The sequence below is a fragment of the Caloenas nicobarica genome, chromosome 24 (assembly GCF_036013445.1).
Source record: "Caloenas nicobarica isolate bCalNic1 chromosome 24, bCalNic1.hap1, whole genome shotgun sequence".
NCBI lineage: Eukaryota > Metazoa > Chordata > Aves > Columbiformes > Columbidae > Caloenas > Caloenas nicobarica.
The window spans coordinates 1,180,201-1,198,423 of record NC_088268.1 but is presented as its reverse complement, the minus strand read 5'-3'; the positions used below and the strand labels follow the sequence as shown (position 1 = coordinate 1,198,423).

The 18,223-nt window shown below is 49.1% G+C and overlaps 1 protein-coding gene across 1 annotated transcript; it reads right to left on the bottom strand.

Annotated features, from left to right (window-relative positions):
- Positions 1-4,115: 4,115 nt before the first annotated feature.
- Positions 4,116-18,223, bottom strand: LOC135998188 (gametocyte-specific factor 1-like). Its single transcript, XM_065651323.1, has 7 exons — positions 18,142-18,223; positions 15,029-15,126; positions 9,836-9,962; positions 8,767-8,853; positions 8,009-8,069; positions 6,960-7,048; positions 4,116-4,382 (listed from the first exon to the last, which is right to left on the bottom strand). Coding segments are annotated over exons 1-7 (486 nt in total). The 5' UTR covers positions 18,164-18,223; the 3' UTR covers positions 4,116-4,380.

Sequence of the window (18,223 nt, the reverse complement as noted above, 5' to 3'; positions counted from 1 at the left end):
AATGGGCTGAGGCCAGTTGTCTGAGTCTCAACAAGGGCAAGTGCCGGCTCCTGCACCCGGGTCACAACAACCCCGTGAACGCTGCAGGCTCGGGGAGGAACGGCTGGAAAGTGCCCGGCACAGAGGGACCTGGGGGTGTTGGTGACAGCGGCTGAACATGAGCCAGCGTGGGCCCAGGTGGCCAAAAAGACTAACAGCATCCTGGCTGGCAGGCCCAGGGCAGTGACCGTCCTGTGCTGGGCTCTGGGGAGGCCAAACCGCGAATCCTGGGGGCAGTTCTGGGCCCCTCACGCCAAGAAAGGCCTTGAGGTGCTGGAGCGAGTTGAGAGAAGGGAACGGAGCTGGTGAGGGGCTGGAGCACAAGTGTGATGGGAGCGGCTGAGGGAGCTGGGGGTTCAGCTGGAGAACAGGAGCTGAGGGGAGACCTTCTGATCTCTGAGCTGCCTGAAAGGAGCTTGGAGCCAGGGGGGGTCGGGCTCTGCTCCCCAGGAACAAGCGCCAGGAGCAGAGGAAACGGCCTCAAGTTGCGCCAGGGGAGGTTGAGGTTGGATCTGGGGAACAATTTCTTCCCCAAAGGGCTGTGGGGCATTGGAACAGGCTGCCCAGGGCAGTGCTGGAGTCACCATCCCAGAAGGGGTTGGACAGATGTGGAGATGAGGTTTTCAGGGACATGGGGTAGTGCTAGAGTTAGGTTATGGTCAGACTCAATGATGTTAACAGTGTCTTCCAGCCAAAATGATTCTATGATTCTATACATGGACAGACTGCAGCCACGAGTGCATATCTGTGGGATCACATCCACCTGTGTTCGTCTCTAGATCATGGGGAAAGGTTGGGGGTAACGAGGAGAATGGGGCGCCACTGGCTGTGACCAGAGGACTGCACGACTTGTGGGTCAGCAACAAAGGGCCCAGAGACCTCAGCAGTGCAAACCAGAAGGGGTGTCTGAAAGAACCAAAGCCAGCCATCCAGATCTTGACCCTGAAAAGATGCACAGCTGGGGGTAGAGCTCCCCCTTCTTCCCCCAGCACAGTGAAAAATAAAGGAATCTGCATGCAGGCTTTGGTTATGTGAGGGGGAGGAAAGGGGCTTGTCTCCTCCTCAGTGCTCTGGAACTGGTGGGAGGGGAGTCTGGAGAAAGGACGTGTCTCCTGTGGCAGTGGAGTGCAGCTCTGCTGAGGGAAACGTGCTGCATCCTGCAGAGAACAGCAGGGACAGTGCAGGAACTGGCAGGAGACAGTTTGTCAAGAGAGGTGAATCCTCCCCCTCTGCTCTGCCCTGGGGAGGCCACGTCTGCAGAACTGGGTCCAGTGCTGGGCTCCCCAGTGTAAGAAGGACAAGGAATTACTGGAGAGAGTCCAGGGAGGGACACAAAGATGCTGAGGGGTCTGGAGCATCTTTGTGATGAGGAGAGACTGAGAGAGCTGGAGAAGAGAAGCTGAGAGGGATCTGATCAATGGGATCAATATCTCAGGGTGGGTGTCAGAGGATGGACCAGACTCTGTTCAGTGGTGCCCAACGCCAGGGTGAGGGGCAACGGGCACAGACTGAAACACAGGAGGCTCCATCTGAACATCAGGAGAAACTTCTTTCCTTTGCGGTGCCAGAGCCTGGCCCAGGCTGCCCAGAGCGGGTGTGGAGTCTCCTTCTGAGACATTCAAACCCGCCTGGCCCGACCTGTGTGATCTGCTCTGGTGCCCCTGCGTGAGCAGGGCTGGGCTGGGGATCTACAGAGGTCCTGCAACCCAACCAGCCTGGGATCCTATGAAGCTCTGCTCATGGTGTCCCTGCTCCAGCAGGGTCAAGCAGAGAGGAGCTGGACACTCTAGACCAGACCTCCAGGGTGTGGAGGAGGATCTGACACAGCAAGGATCCAGCAAGCAAGAGCCCCCAGAGGGGAACTGCAGGGAGGTGGCTGCACTGAACAGGTCACAGCTCGTGGGGAACTCAGAGCTCAAAAGGGTGAAGAGATCTGTTTCCCCGCCGATCCATGCAGGCCTGTGCACTTTGTCACGGGCACAGCACCAGCACAGGGTGTCCTGCAGAGACGGGTCCACCCTTCAGTAGCAGAAAGTCTGTGCAGAACCACATGGTGAGCCCCAGGGACACAGCACAGCACCAGATGTCTGCAGCTCTGGGAGCTGCTCCAGCACCATGGGGACATCTCAGCACTGAGCAGAGCTGCTGCACCTTGGCGACCGCGTGCAAATCAAGGGTGGGGAGACCCATCAGACACCACACGGGGCTGAAACAAGGAACCCCAGCGTGCCCAGGCTCCCCAACACAGAGGATTTGGTGCCTAAAGGTAAACGCTGCTTCCCCTTCTGCACAACTGCAGACACAATCTTTTCTATTCCAATTTCCACAGGCATTTCTAGTCAGACCAGTCTTATTGCTGCAGAGCTGGTAGCTCAGAACAGGCAGAAATGGCCCAGCAGGCAGGGTGCACCCATGGGAGGGCTCAGAGCGAGCACAGGCACCGCAGAGCTACCCAGAAACTCAGGCTGGGTGAGAGTCACCCAGGGATGCACCCAGAAACCCTCCCTGGCAGGCCAAAAGGGGCTGATATTTCATAGAATCAGAGAATCATTTTGGCTGGAAAAGACGCTCACAGTCATTGAGTCCAACCGTTCCCCCACCCCTGGCACTACCCCATGTCCCTGAGAACCTCATCTCCATCTGTTCAACCCCTCCAGGGATGGTGACTCCAGCACTACCCTGGGCAGCCTGTTCCAATGCCCCACAGCCCTTTGGGGAAGAAATTGTTCCCAAGATCCAACCTCAACCTCCCTATATCCCATCAGCTTCTCCTGGCAAGGGACACATCCAGCCTCTTGGGAAGGGGGTGAAAAGGGAGTGAGGATTTAACGGAGGAATATGTGGCTGTGGTCACAGTGACCGTCACATGAAAGTCCTTGCTCTGCCACCTTGGACCAGGTGCCATTTGACATAATTTTTAAAACAATCCTTGTGGTAAATAGAAAACAATCTGAGCTTCATCCCAACAGCCCCATGACAGACAATACTGTGATTTTAGATAGTCACAACGCTGGAGGTTAATCATCTTTCTGTTTTACATCCCTACAGCCTGTTAATCTTCCATGCCCAAATCACCGCAGGGAACAGTAAAATTGTGGGTTTCCTGCTCTTCACAGGGGGTGGCACGTGCAGGACGTGCTTGGAGAAGCTGCCCAGAAAGACGTGGGATTTCAGATCTCAGAGCTCCGTCATGTTGGCTGCACCTACCCTGCAAGACAAATCCACTTCTCGTGGTCCCTCTCCCCTGATTACTGTGGCCAGGGGATGTTTTGAAGGCACAATCACGACCTTTCCAAGGCCACCTGGTCCCTTTGAGGACGGCGGAGCTGTTGGACAAGAGCTCTCCCAGGGCTCACCCTGACACCGGGCTGGGGAATGGGACAAAGTGCCTCCTGGGAGCAGGTGCACCCAAAGTTCATCTCCTCTGCAGCGCGGGAAAGCGGTGACACCCAACAAAAGCAGGTAGCGCACTAATTACTGCCAGTCTTTCACCAACTGGCAATTATATGAACTTACGGTAATGGGGCCCAATTATGGCACCTATCTGTAAAATTATAGTGCTCTGGCCCATGAATCCTGCAAATAAGCTACTGCAGTTATACCAGAAACAATCAAGCAGCTGATATTTGTCACCACTTTCTTTCAAAGTGACAAAAACAATAATTAAATGAAGGTGGAGTGGAGGGTTTACTGTGTAAGCATTTATGTGTTCAGCAGGACAAGAGTACCAATCACTACAGATACCTTTCAGAAATATAAAATAAGTCCAACAGCATTCATAACATTTTTATTTTAAATTGCCAACAAGAACTTTTGACAGAACCTAACTTGAAAATAATCCTAATTTTTCACAGTAGTCAACAGGTATTTTACATTGGTGAAAATTGAGTATTTTGAGGAGCATTCTTTTCAAAATGTGAAAGGCATTAATTTCTTTCTAGACAAATACCATACCTGGTTTCTTAATTCTTTTGTGTTTGTACATTTAGATCCCATTTGTACTTTGCATCCATTTTTAGAAATATACCACTTGATCCAAACATTTGCACAGTCCCAAATGTGTATTTTTTTGTGATTCAAACCATTCCTACATCCCCACACCTCCACAACAAAGAACAGTTACATTAGAGCTCTCAAACATATTTTAAGCATTAGAAAACTACAAAACCATGCTGGAGACTAAACAAATACTTAAGTACACTCTTTAAACTTCACCTGGGTGGCATTATGTGTATTGTAGCGAATTCACAGAGGATTCCTCGTTACCATAGGGCTCAAAGCACCAGGCACCCACATGACAGGGGTTCAGGCTTGAAGCTGCAAAGGTGTGATCAGGACGCTTTCTAGGAAGAAGACAGAAGTCTCTATAGATGACAAATGTAGTTTAAAACCCAAACTGTCCACTTTATATACCTTATGTGGATAAACTCAGACACTGACAAGATAAAAAGCAAAATGTATGTGCACATTGAAATACTTCTAGGTTTGGCTGATCCAGATGATTTTAATTAAACATTATCCAGTAGGAAGTCTCAGCCTCTTTACATGGCAGAGAAAGCCTCGGATTTTACTTTACGCTCTTCAGGCTCTAACAGGCCCTCAAATATGAGTTCACCAGATACAGATGTTGTGACCACAGCTTACCGCAGTGAAAATTTTCCGCGCCTCCCCAGCAAACAACCAAATGTTCTCACAAGCATCCTGTAAAAGTTCCACAGAAATCACTCCAGACACCCTATAATTACACCTGAAAGCAGAAACATGTAGTGCTGCTTTGTAGGTACAGGGTTGAAATTCCTAGAAATTCCTCTGCTGTGTGGTTCCTGACCTTCACTGAAATGGGACTATAATAGTTCCTACTACACCAAGGCCTGAATTCACACAGACCTGCCATTTTACAGGGCATTTCAATCCCTAGGCATAATTGCAACCCTTCATTTAATTAGCACAAAGCATCCTAAATACAAACTCTGAAGGGGCCTCTTTTGCAAACGCGCGTCCTAAGGGAAAAGATTTTAGCGGTACATGCAACCTCATGCTGTTCTGTTTCCCACTATCACTTCTATGATTAGGAACCTAATCAGACCCCACCTCCTCTACTTAAAACCACCCCCCTTCTCCATACCTGCGACTTAAAACTGATCTCAACTTCAAAAGAGTTCTGCTTGTCCAGAGCAAATAAACAACTTTGCAGATCATCAGCGCTGCCATTTAAGAAATGACCTGACCTGAGACTTGCCAATTCCTGTCCAAGGAATGAGGATTTCCGAGTTGGTGCTGCGTAAATTTATCAGCCTGCTTACTCAATAACAGTAACGAAGATCACCAAATGAAGATAATGTTAACTTGCGAAACAAATGCTTGGGAAAAAGACTTGGCAACTAAGGATAGTATTTGAAACTCAAGTGTGGCAAAAAACACGTCAAGCAGCAACAGCCAATCCACAGAGTCCTGCCATTAGGTCCAGGGAATATCTACTGTCTGCAGGAGCTCTGTGGTCCTGGAAAGGGAGTCATTGAGTGCTGGGAGAGAACAAACTTCCAGGGAGAAGAGACACTCACACTCCAAACTCTGAAAATGGCAAGACACATTTTTAGCACGAGATGGAGAAAAATACAAGAATTTCCTCCACTGCCCCAAGCAAGAGTGGCCTTTGCTGATGTAGCACTTGTCACCTTGGCAACAACACTTATCGACAACTGACATTTCAGTTTGGTTTGGCAAATTCAACCTGACCCTACGGCAATTACACAATTGTGCAGAAGCCCTGACTGCAAAGTCCAGAAGTACCGGGTTTAGTTGCTCCAACTGGGAAACAAGAGTCATTCCTCAAAGCACCTTTGAGCTTTTGCTTTGCTGTTAACAGCGAATAACAGTCTGTGATTTCAGCATCAGGCACTTCAGCAGAGGAAGCTCCCTCCCTCCCACCCACCTCCAGATGTAGTCTGATAGGTTTTTCCCCAGTAGTGCAGGTTTAAGCAGCCCTAGTTCACCCCTGCTCTGACTTGGCTGTGTCTGACAGCCAGAAGAGTTGCACAAAGCAGGGGAATCATTTGGTTTAAGTGGGGTGGTTAGTACGTGGGGGTGAAAGGGGTTAGCGAGGGTGGTGTGGAACACTTGTTTAGAGAGACAAAGTGGCTCTACCCTGCACTGGAGCAGCCTCACGTGGAGTGTGCAGGTCTGGGCGCCACAGTATAAAAAAGATATAAAGCTACAGGAGGGTGTCTAGAGGAGGCCACAAAGTTGGTGAAGGGTCTGGAGGGGAAGCCGGATGAGGAGCGGCTGAAGTCCCTGGGTTTGTTCAGCCTGGAGCAGAGGAAACTTGAGGGCAGAGCTCATGGGGCTGCAGCTTCAGCAGGGGAGCAGGAGGGGCAGGGTTAGAGCTCTTCTCTCTGTGACAGTGACAGAACCCAGGGAATGGCAGGGAGATGTGCCAGGGGAGGGTCAGTTGGACATGAGGAAAAGGTTCTTCACTCAGAGGGTGCTGGACACTGGAACAGGCTCCCCAGGGAGGTGTCACAGGCCCAACCTGACAGTGTTCAAGAGACTGAACAACGTCCTTAGACACACGGTGTGACCTGTGGGGTGTCCTGTGCAGGGACAGGAGTTGGACTCCATGATCCTTTTGGGTCCCTTCCAACTCAGGGCATTCCATGATTCTATGTGGGAGTGAGGCTGCGTAAGTCATACCACTGTAAAGAATATGAAATAAAGAATACAGAGGATGCTTCGAAGAAGGGATACAGATTATGATCCAAGCATCAGATGCCCTCAGAAGGTGCTCTCAAGGAGGTAGGTGTTATACACCACCCCTCTGGTCTGTGTAGTGGCGGCCATGAAGCAACACTGCAGCCAGAGGTGTCAGCAGCTGTCACCACCTGCAGAAGTCACAGTGCCAAAGCCACACGTGTAGTACTTACAGCCTTTCCATGATGTGGCATACGGGAAGGACTCAGGGGCACGGACTCTTGAAGGCAAGCAATTCTTTTTTTCAAAGGTGGCACTGGAACTGAAAGACTTTAGTTACTTCTCCTGAGAAATGCACTTGCTCAAATTTATGCATTTTTCTATAGTGTGGAGGGGAGCAGGGACATAAGGGGATGGTACTTTGCCACTTGGAGGTGGTGGTGCTTAGAAGAGCCATGTACGCTCTAAACACTAGAAAGTCTTCCAAAAAGTGTAATAAGCGAAATAAGATGTCACTGTTGCTGTGGAAGGAGAGGTTTGTCATGTTTGAGCCCATACAGAACTGCAGAGCTGTCAGGTGCAGGACTGCTGCTGCATATGGGCTTAGACAGACCCTAAAACACGCTGTGGCAACTCTGCTTTTGTCACCACATCTCGTGCACAGCCTGCAACCGTGACCCACTGTCAGATCAGTGCAATCAGCCTAGACAGCTCCGTTCAGATCACTGCTGGCCATTAAGCTCCTCACTCCCCCAAGCCCAAACTGTGTTTATGCTTTGCAAAGGGCAAGAAGAGGGGATTTCTGCTCGCATGGGTCCCTAATGACAACACATCTGCCTAGTCTAAGGCAAGGGACTGCTTGCTAACCATTAGCTCAAGAGAAACTCAGTAACTGTTTGAAAAGGCTCCAGATGGAGGTACCTGGCCACATTTCCAAAGCCAACACAAAGGCTCAGCACATTTCTCCTCTGTATATTGGCCATATATCCAGCAGGATTTGAACACAGGCCACAGCCAGGAAGGGCACACTGCCACACGCGTACAGGAGCACAGAGTATCTGTGTTCCTAAATGCTTCCTCCTCTTGTACGGGCCAGTCATATCCAAAAATGAGTGACACGGAACCAGCACCCTAAAAGCGTTCTCTGTTCATCCGCATTCCCTCCTCCCAGGGTATGTACAGCAGCAAAGTCAGCCCGTGTCTGGCCATCCAGGCTGGGAGGAAGCTGCAACATTCCTCGACACAAAACATTGTTGTAAAGAATCTAACTTGCACTCATTACCTGTTTATGCCAGAATTGGTCATGCCCCAAATAAAAGGAGGATCTGACTGTTCCAGTGACTCTGCAAAAGGAAACAGATGTTGTGTCTCAGAACTAAGAAACTCCAGCAACCAACATCAGATCATGTCATATTTGCATATGTTCAAGAGGGAGTACAAGTTGATCTAATGATGATGTGTCGGCTTCTCTGTCATTTAACTGAGGAACATAAACATTGTCATCATTGCACATAAAGGACAAAAGCTTACATGGGAAGGGGCAGGTGTTTAGAAATATATAGCAGTGAATGGCAGGAAGATGTGCCAGGGGAGGGTCAGTTGGACATGAGGAAAAGGTTCTTCACCCAGAGGGTGCTGGACACTGGAACAGGCTCCCCAGGGAGGTGTCACGGCCACAACCTGACAGTGTTCAAGAAGAGACTGGACAACGCCCTCAGACACACGGTGTGAATTGTGGGGTGTCCTGTGCAGGGACAGGAGTTGGACTCGATGCTCCTTGTGGGTCCCTTCCAGCTCAGGACATTCTGTGATTCTATGATATACTTCCATGTCAGTTATGACAGGCATGTTGAATAGTCCTCTATATCAAAAATAGCCCGCTGGGTGCAGAGACCTGTTTTTTCAGGAATGAGCATACACAAGGTGTCCTACAAGTGAGACCTCTGTGAACAGCATCCCTGGACTCACGTTGTCCCAAGTGGAGTTGAAGGACAGGACCAGGGAGAAGGCAGCCCTGTGGCAGATGGAGAAGTTCCTCACCTGTTTCCCAGTCTTCGTCGCAGGGAGGTGCCTGCCATGTGCTCACAGCACTCATCTGCTCTCTCTGGGATACGGAGGACTCATTCACTTCAGGAAGAGAGAAAACTCAGTGATTAGCAGTCAATTCTGCTTCAGAAGCATTAAGTGCTTCGGATCAAGCTGTAAAACAGCTCTTGGCTTTAGAGGAAACCCCGCACAATGCAAGCACATTAGGTACACCCAGGAGCCAGATACTGATCTGAAACTGAGCAACTTTGAGCACATCTTTTTCAATGAACAGGAGAAGACTCTGCCCCCTGGAACTCTGTGGCCGGAACGCTTGAGTTTAGAAGAAACCTGCTCACACGGACACAGGCATCACTGCCAGCCCTGGTGCAACTCCACAGGAGAAAACCATCTATCTGCTCTGCAGTGTGGCAATAAAGAGCCACCACAGGGAATGGAGAAGACAGTGCATAGCACAGGATGCCTTCCTAAATATTTTGGGGGTTTGGGGCAGCCCCCTCACTTTGTCTCATTGGACAGGAGACTGAAATCTGAATTGTGTGGCAGATGAAGCAAGTTCAGCAGCAGAGAAACCTGGAAGAGGAGCTGCCCCATCTCTTGGTGAGAGAGAAGTGCTCGGGTTGCCCAGGAGGAGAAGAGCTGCAGAGGTTTCCAGAGCTTACACACCTGTTTGGCAGAAATCAGCTCTCCCCATGGCACCAGCGGTCAAGCCCCAAAGGGAGATCAGCTCTACAGAAAGAAGAGCCTGTCCTTCTGGTCATCAAAGCATCCCACCTCCTGCTGGAGGAACTTCAGTGTGCACAGTCTAGGGTACAACCTTTTTATTCAATAAGCCTGGTAACAAAATACCTGCAAGGCTTTCCAGGAGCACCTGCAATATTCTCATGAACCTACCCAGTGAATCAAAGCAAGACTCAAGTTTCCCCAAAGCTGCTGTGTCACACAAAACTACAGGCAATAATTTGACTCTCACTTTTTGTTTGTTCTATGAGCAATCCTTACCAACAGGAGACCTCAGTCCCCAGGATGAACAAACATCTCGGAGCACAGGTGGCTCTCTTACCTATGTCTTGCTCAATGAACCCTTTGTCATTGCACTTCTTTATGTGATCGCTGAGGTCAGCTCGAGGAACTAGATGGCGAGCGTTGAAGGGGCATGTGGCCAATTCCTTTGCAACTTCAGGGTAGCTCTAGACAAGGGAAAACCAAAAATATGTGCTATATCTCTCAAGTTCACCTACCTTTTGCTAATCCATAGAAAAAAAAAAAGAGAAGTAAACAAAGAATGTCAATACATTGTTCAGACGCTTACTAAAAATGCAAGGGGAATAAAAAATGACTGTTCCTTAAAACACAATTCAGTGAGAAACTGAGCCAGCTTTGAGCTGGCTGAAATGAAATATGCCCTCAGCTAAATTCCCTACGCTGGCAATACGGCTGCATGGTTTAAAGCACAGATGAAACTATTTTTGTGGGAAAGGTTTATCCCACAGGGGTAAAAAGATGCTGGGACAGGAATTAGCAGGGCTCATTTGCAGGGCTTTAAACTAGATTTGAAGGGGGATGGGGTTGTAGCTGGGCTTGCATCAGTGGGGCAGCACACTGGAATCAGTAAAGACCGGGAGGCCCCCCAGGCCCCTAGGGTGAAATCGGTGTACTCGGCTCGCTCCCTGAAGTGCCTGTACACCAATGCGCGCAGCATGGGGAATAAGCAGGAGGAGTTAGAAACCTGCGTTCGGTCAGGAGATTATGATCTGGTGGCAATTACAGAGACATGGTGGGACAGCTCACATGACTGGAATGTGGTCATGGATGGCTATGCCCTTTTCAGGAAAGACAGGCCAGCCAAGCGTGGTGGTGGAGTTGCTCTTTATGTGAGAGAGCAACTGCAATGTATAGAGTACTGTCCAGGTGCGGTTGAGGAGCGAGTTGAGAGTCTGTGGGTGAGAATTAAGGGGCAGGCTGGCAGGGGTGACACTGTTGTGGGAGTCTATTACAGGCCACCAGATCAGGGTGAGGAAGTTGATGAGGCCTTCTATGGGCAGCTGAGCGTGGCCTCACAGTCACAGGCTCTGGTTGTTATGGGGGATTTTAACTACCCTGATGTTTGCTGGAAGGACTACTCAGCCAGCCAGCCTCAGTCTAGGAGGTTCCTCCAGTGCATTGACGATAACTTTCTGATGCAAATGGTGGAGGAGCCGACTAGAAGAGGTGCGCTGCTGGATCTCGTCCTCGCTAACAAGGAGGGTCTGGTCGAAGCAGTAAAGGTGGGGGGCTGCCTTGGTTGCAGTGACCATGAGATGGTGGAGTTCAGAATCTCCTGTGGTGGGAGCAGAATACCGAGCAGAATTGCAACCCTGGACTTCAGCAGGGCCGACTTTGGCCTTTTCAAACAGTTGCTGGAGGAAATCCCGTGGGCAAGGCTGCTTGAAGGTAAAGGCGCCCAAGATAGTTGGTTAACATTCAGGGACTGCTTCTACCAAGCTCAAGATCAGTGCATCCCGATGTGCAGGAAGTCAAGGAAGGGAGCCAGGAGACCTGCGTGGTTAAACAGGGAACTGCTGGGCAAACTCAAGTGGAAGAGGAGGGTTTACAAATCATGGAAGGAGGGGCTGGCCACTTGGGAAGAATATAAGGCTGTTGTCAGAGGATGTAGGGGGGCAACTAGGAAAGCTAAGGCCTCCTTAGAGTTAAACCTGGCGAGAGGGGTCAAGGACAACAGGAAGAGGTTCTTCAAATACATCGCAGATAAAACTAACACCAGAGGCAATGTAGGCCCACTGATGAACGGGGTGGGTGCCCTGGTGACAGAAGATACAGAGAAGGCAGAATTACTGAATGCCTTCTTTGTCTCTGTCTACTCTGCCGGAGGCTGTCCTGAGGAGCCCCGTACCCCTGAGGCCCCAGAGGAAGGCAGGGCAATGGAGGAGTCTGCCTCAGTTGATGAGGACTGGGTTAGGGAGCAATTAAGCAATCTGGACATCCATAAATCCATGGGTCCAGATGGGATGCACCCGCGGGTGCTGAGGGAGCTGGCTGAAGTCATTGCTGGACCGCTCTCCATCATCTTTGCCAAGTCTTGGGAAACGGGAGAGGTGCCTGAGGACTGGAGGAAAGCAAATGTCACTCCGGTCTTCAAAAAGGGCAAGAAGGAGGACCCGGGCAACTATAGACCGGTCAGCCTCACCTCCATCCCTGGGAAAGTGATGGAACACCTTATCCTTGGTGCCATCTTAAGACATATCAAGGATAAGAGGGTCATCAGGGACAGTCAACATGGCTTCACCAAGGGGAAGTCGTGTTTGACCAACCTCATAGCCTTTTATGAAGACGTAACAAGGTGGATTGACGATGGCAGAGCAGTGGATGTGGTCTACCTTGACTTCAGCAAAGCATTTGACACCGTCTCCCACAGCATCCTCACGGCAAAACTGAGGAAGTGTGGACTGGATGATCGGGTAGTGAGGTGGACTGCAAACTGGCTGAAGGAGAGAAGCCAGAGAGTTGTGATCAATGGGGCGGAGTCTGGTTGGAGGCCTGTATCTAGTGGAGTGCCTCAAGGGTCAGTTCTGGGACCAATACTGTTCAATATATTCATCAATGACTTGGATGAGGGAATTGAGTGTACTATCAGCAAGTTTGCTGATGACACCAAGCTGGGAGGAGTGGCTGACACGCCAGAGGGCTGTGCTGCCATCCAGCGAGATCTGGACAGGCTAGAGAGTTGGGCGGGGAAAAATTTAATGAAATATAACAAGGGGAAATGTAGAGTCTTGCATCTGGGCAGGAACAACCCCAGGTTCCAGTACAGGTTGGGGAATGACCTATTAGAGAGCAGTGTAGGGGAAAGGGACCTGGGGGTCCTGGTGGACAGCAGGATGACCATGAGCCAGCACTGTGCCCTTGTGGCCAAGAAGGCCAATGGCATCCTGGGCTGTATTAGAAGGGGGGTGGTTAGTAGGTCCAGAGAGGTTCTCCTTCCCCTCTACTCTGCCCTGGTGAGACCTCATCTGGAATATTGTGTCCAGTTCTGGGCCCCTCAGTTCAAGAAGGACAGGGAACTTCTGGAGAGAGTCCAGCGCAGGGCCACAAAGATGATTAAGGGAGTGGAGCATCTCCCTTATGAGGAAAGGCTGAGGGAGCTGGGTCTCTTTAGCTTGGAGAAGAGGAGACTGAGGGGTGACCTCATTCATGTTTATAAATATATAAAGGGTGGGTGTCACGAGGATGGAGCCAGGCTCTTCTCGGTGACAACCAACAGTAAGACAAGGGGTAATGGGTTCAAGCTGGAACACAAGAGGTTCCACTTAAATGTGAGAAGAAACTTCTTCTCAGTGAGGGTGACAGAACACTGGAACAGGCTGCCCAGGGGGGTTGTGGATTCTCCTTCTCTGGAGACATTCAAAACCCGCCTGGACGCCTTCCTGTGTAACCTCACCTAAGTTTTCCTGCTCTGGCAGGGGGATTGGACTAGATGATCTTTTGAGGTCCCTTCCAATCCCTAACATTCTGTGATTCTGTGATTCTGTGATTTTAAACACAACAGGAGAGAGATGTTAGTCAAATCCAAACTGTTCAGATATTTTAAAAATAAACAGGCACAAAAGCAGAGAAATTTCTTAAATCTTTTGAAACAGCTAGGGAGTTGGTAGCATTTCACCTGCAGGCTTTGGTACTACAGGTTTACTGTTCAAGTAAAACTTGACCACACAGGTTCTACTGGCAGTGCTCAGCTGTTGCTATGGCAAATTATTAATAGTTCACTCCCTGCAAATGATGCCGCATTTACTGGGAATGGCACAATTTACCACTGTCCCAGTGCTGACTTGGTTCTGGCTGACACAGCGCCACTGGTCAGGGACCAGATTTGCACCTGAGGCAGAAGTGCCTCGTACAGACGCTGCTCAAGGCAGCGGTGACTCCTCCACCACCGATACACGACTGCTGCACAAAATGATGGGAAGCCGAGGCAGGAGTAAGCGTTTAATTGGATTTTATGCACAGGGAATGCAAAGGGAATTCAACAAACTACCAAGCAAGAAGGACAATCTCTGCCTAGGTGCTTGCCACTGCAAATAATTACACAGTGGCATCTTCAGACAGATCAAATGATAATCCTCAAAACCTTCTGCTAATTACTTACAGGCACCAACTGTGTCTGATCACTCACCTCACCCTCCTAACCAGGTAAACTTGCCAAAACTGTCTGGTCATCAGTTATGCAAGATAAGGACAAAACCAACACAGTTAAAAGTTTACTTGCCAACATTGTTCACCCAGCTCATTCTTGCCAAAATTTGCAGAGAGTCAACAAGGAAAATTTCAGCCCCTTGAATGCTGGAAAGATGGAGGTACTTGTCACTTAGCTCTGCTCACCACTTTCACTAGTTACTTAATATTTTTCAAGGCTCTAATACCACCAAAATGAATTGCTTGCAAGTACTGATAGCAGGATCCTACAACTGCATCTTAAATGGAAGGTGCAGCGCTGCTGTACTGTTTTAAAAACACATTGGCAAACTTATTGGTAACGACTGGGTTTTATGAGGTCTCAGCAAAAACCCAAAGCTCAGTCAGATGCTAACACTTGACAGGTTTAAATAAAACCATGAGGACAAGAGAGGAGAAGAAAGGAAGGAATGCTTCCTACTGAATGATTTGTATTCAAATTCTGGATAAAAGATGGAGAGGGGAAAAAAAACCAAACCTCTCCCATATGTGCTGAGCTCAGGATGTGCAGTTTCTGCCAAATGCACATTGAACAGTTATTAGGAGAAAAAACAACACCACTAAACAAACAAAACCAACCCCCCCCCGCCAAAAAAAAACCCCATACCCTGCTATACAGTTGCATTTCCAGCACTTCAAGAATGAACTACAACATCACAACATGAGCCAGAATGGATGCTCATAACTCGGACCGAGTTCTCCTTTCAACTTCAAGAGGAAAAAAAAAAAAAAACTAACGTATCTGAACTTGTGTGAGCTGCTGGAAGAGACCAGAATTTCCTCCCTGACCTACCATGAACAATCTCTATCTCCTTTCAACAGAGCCAAACTGGTCTTGGGTGAATGAACATGTACTTGAAGCTATTACTAAACAAATAAAAAAAGTTATATGAAATAAAGGCCAAACAAGGCTATTTGTCAGGAACTTACTCCAGCCAGAAAATGCAACAAGAATGACAATGTGCATGTCATATTTATGTGCACAGAATTCCTCCTGTTCAGCGCCTTGTCCTGCAGTCCCGCTTACCTTCCGACACTTCACAAGGTGGTAGGGGAACCGACAGGCTCTGATTTGATGATACTTATTATATGGACACTGTATTAATCGCTCTGGATCCAAAGCATCTAGTAGAATGGAAGAACAGAGAGAGAGAGAAAAAAAAAAATAAAAAACAAATGAGTTAGAGACAAGATCTAGCATCAGCAGCGCAGCAAAGTTGGAAAAAAAAAACCTCACCACCACATCAGGGCTGTGATCTTAGGAAGATAAACCAGTTGTTCTTATTTTGAAACCATTCAATAAGGCAAGTACCTGTTTTGCATAACCAAACAAACTCATTTTGAAGTTTGCGGTGACTGAGATGCTGGTCAAAACAGAGAACAGCCAGCAGCACTGAGCATAACAACTCTTTACGTTACCATGTTCGGTAGCTCACCACACTTACTCCAAGCGAACGAGGACAGCAGAGCTTTACCAGCCATCCCAGAGGAGAATCAGTGGGGCGACCACACACCCACCAGTGCCCTCAGGAGCATTCTCAGTCTGAACGAAGTCTTTTTTTGATCAACAGCTGGTTTTGCTTGAGAAAGAATGCCAGGCAATTTAGTGTGTCTGCCACGGCGCACGTGACTTTGAAATGAAATTTTTCATAAGTCTTGCAATTATTTAGGAGCTGAGGAGTTACTAAACTGGCTAAACCACCTAAGAATCTAGTCACTGAACCCTGGAGCAGCATGAGTGCATGCATACATTAGATAATGTTTTATTCATCTATATTTTAATATATTTTATCTATAAATGTTAATATATATACAAAACCCCAACATTTCCATATTCTCAGGGAGGCAGCCAGAAGGAGACACTGGTCTCTGCTGCCTGTGGGTCTGTTGGTGGGGTACATGTAAGGAGCCATTGAAGGAGGAATGTTGTTTTTGCAACCGTCAATTTGAAACCTGATAAAGACTGAGAGACATCCAGCAACCAGACCTTGAATGCAAAACAAAGCCTCTTGGCGCTAATCAAGGAACGCAAATTGATTCCTGTGGTTAGAAGTTAAGCTGGGGGAAGGTTCGCCAGAGCGCCAAGAAACCACACCTAAAATGGAAATAAGTAAATATGGGGAGGAGGTGGTTAGAATTGGAGTAATGAGATAGGTAAACTGAGGCAGGACATCTGGGAAGCGTCGGGTAGTCTGTAAACCCTGCAGTACCCAGCCAGCGGGGAACAGGGAGGGAATTTGCAGCCGGGATTTGGGGGGGGGCGGTACAAGCAGCAGCTTTTTGCCCTGTTCCATGTGCCTACCATTAGGTAGAACACCCGGTCTTGCAAAATCATTAATAAAATATGCTTTACTGAGAGATCCTGCCTGAGCCTGTTATAATGGCAAGGTGGTCGCTCCCTACAGTACACAGGGAGCCAGCCCGGCTTCTTCCATCCTTTCTGCTCTGCCAATCTTTTTGCAGCAGCTTTTAGCGCATTTAGGATTTGATTACACAGCAGCTTAAAAAGATCTCAGTACCAGCTGCTGCCGTTCAGCCTCTGTCCTGCCATCACACCCCCCTCTCTTACCCATGCAGTGGTGCTCAACAGCCAGGTCGAGATACCCTGAAAATAAGTCCTAGCATGATTTCTCAGGATTTTTGAGGATGCTTGAAATACAAGCCCCGCTCCAAAAATAAGCCCTAGTTACAGTTCGTTTAAAAAGTCAATTTAAATAGTGTCCAGGCAGCTATACATGGAAAAAAAAGTAAGCATCTCTTGGAGAAAAAAATTGTATAAGACCCTGCCTTATTTTCAGGTAAACAGGGTGAGTACCAGCTGCTGCTGTTTGGCCCTTCTCTTACCCATGCAGTGCTGCTCAGTCGTCTCAATGGCCACGTCAGGGACAGATATTAACCCCGAGGCTGACGGTTAGTCAAGATGTTGCTCCACAAGTCACAGCTTCGTGCTGTGAACCACTGAGAAGGAAGGACAGACTTCATCCTTCTGTCAGCCCTGCCACCTGTGAGCACCTCTCACCTCCACTAGCCAGCTCAGGCCATTAGAACAGCCAAAAACTAGAGAATTCTCCATTATTACAGAATCGCAGAATCACAGAATCACAGAATGTTAGGGATTGGAAGGGACCTTGAAAGATCATCTAGTCCAATCCCCCTGTCAGGGCAGGAACATCTAGGTGAGGTTACACAGGAAGGCGTCCAGGCAGGTTTGAATGTCTCCAGAGAAGGAGAATCCACAACCTCCCTGGGCAGCCTGTTCCAGTGTTCCGTCACCCTCACTGAGAAGAAGTTTCTTCTCAAATTTAAGTGGAACCTCTTGTGTTCCAGCTTGAACCCATTACCCCTTGTCCTATCATTGGTTGTCACCGAGAAGAGCCTGGCTCCATCCTCGTGACACCCACCCTTTATATATTTATATACATTAATGAGGTCACCCCTCAGTCTCCTCTTCTCCAAGCTAAAGAGCCCCAGCTCCCTCAGCCTTTCCTCATAAGGGAGATGCTCCACTCCCTTAATCATCTTTGTGGCCCTAAGGGATTAAGAAGGATTGGCAAGCTTTGTACTGGTTCACCCACCGCAGAGAATCCAGAAGCGTTTCCTCTCTCTGAACTGACTCAAGGCAAGATCAAGACTGACTCAAGAACTGACTCAAGCGTGTTATTATCAGGAGAAGGCAACAGAAATGAGCATCAGAGCAAGAGGAACGCCCTCGCCGCAGTATATAAACCAGCAAACACAAAAATAGGCAAACGGATGCAGTTAACACAAGGCTGCAACGTGCAAGGCCTCCAACACACCACAGCAAAGCCATGTGCGTTTAAGCCCCGGCCACACTCACAAACACAAACAGCAGCCCCGGGCGTGTGTGGGGGCGGCGGAGGCACCAGCCGCGGGCGGGAGCAACACTTGGAACAACCTCAGCTGCTTTATCCTGCTACTTCCTAAAAGCCAGACCCCCAGCCCCACACCTGGTGTGGTAACCACCTAAAACACCGGCCCGGTTAAAATAAGCAGACACCCGCTGGAACTTTCCCGAGTCACAGAGCACATGGAGATGGAGACAGGCCCACTGCAGGCGGCGGCCGCCTTCCCTCTTCCCCTTCCCCCCTTCCTCCCGCGACATCGCCCCCCGGGCCTCACCGAAGTCATCCTCCAGCTCCATGGCGGCCGGGGCTCGGCCGGGGCCGGGGCAGCCGCGGTGCCGCCCTCACAGCGCAGTGTC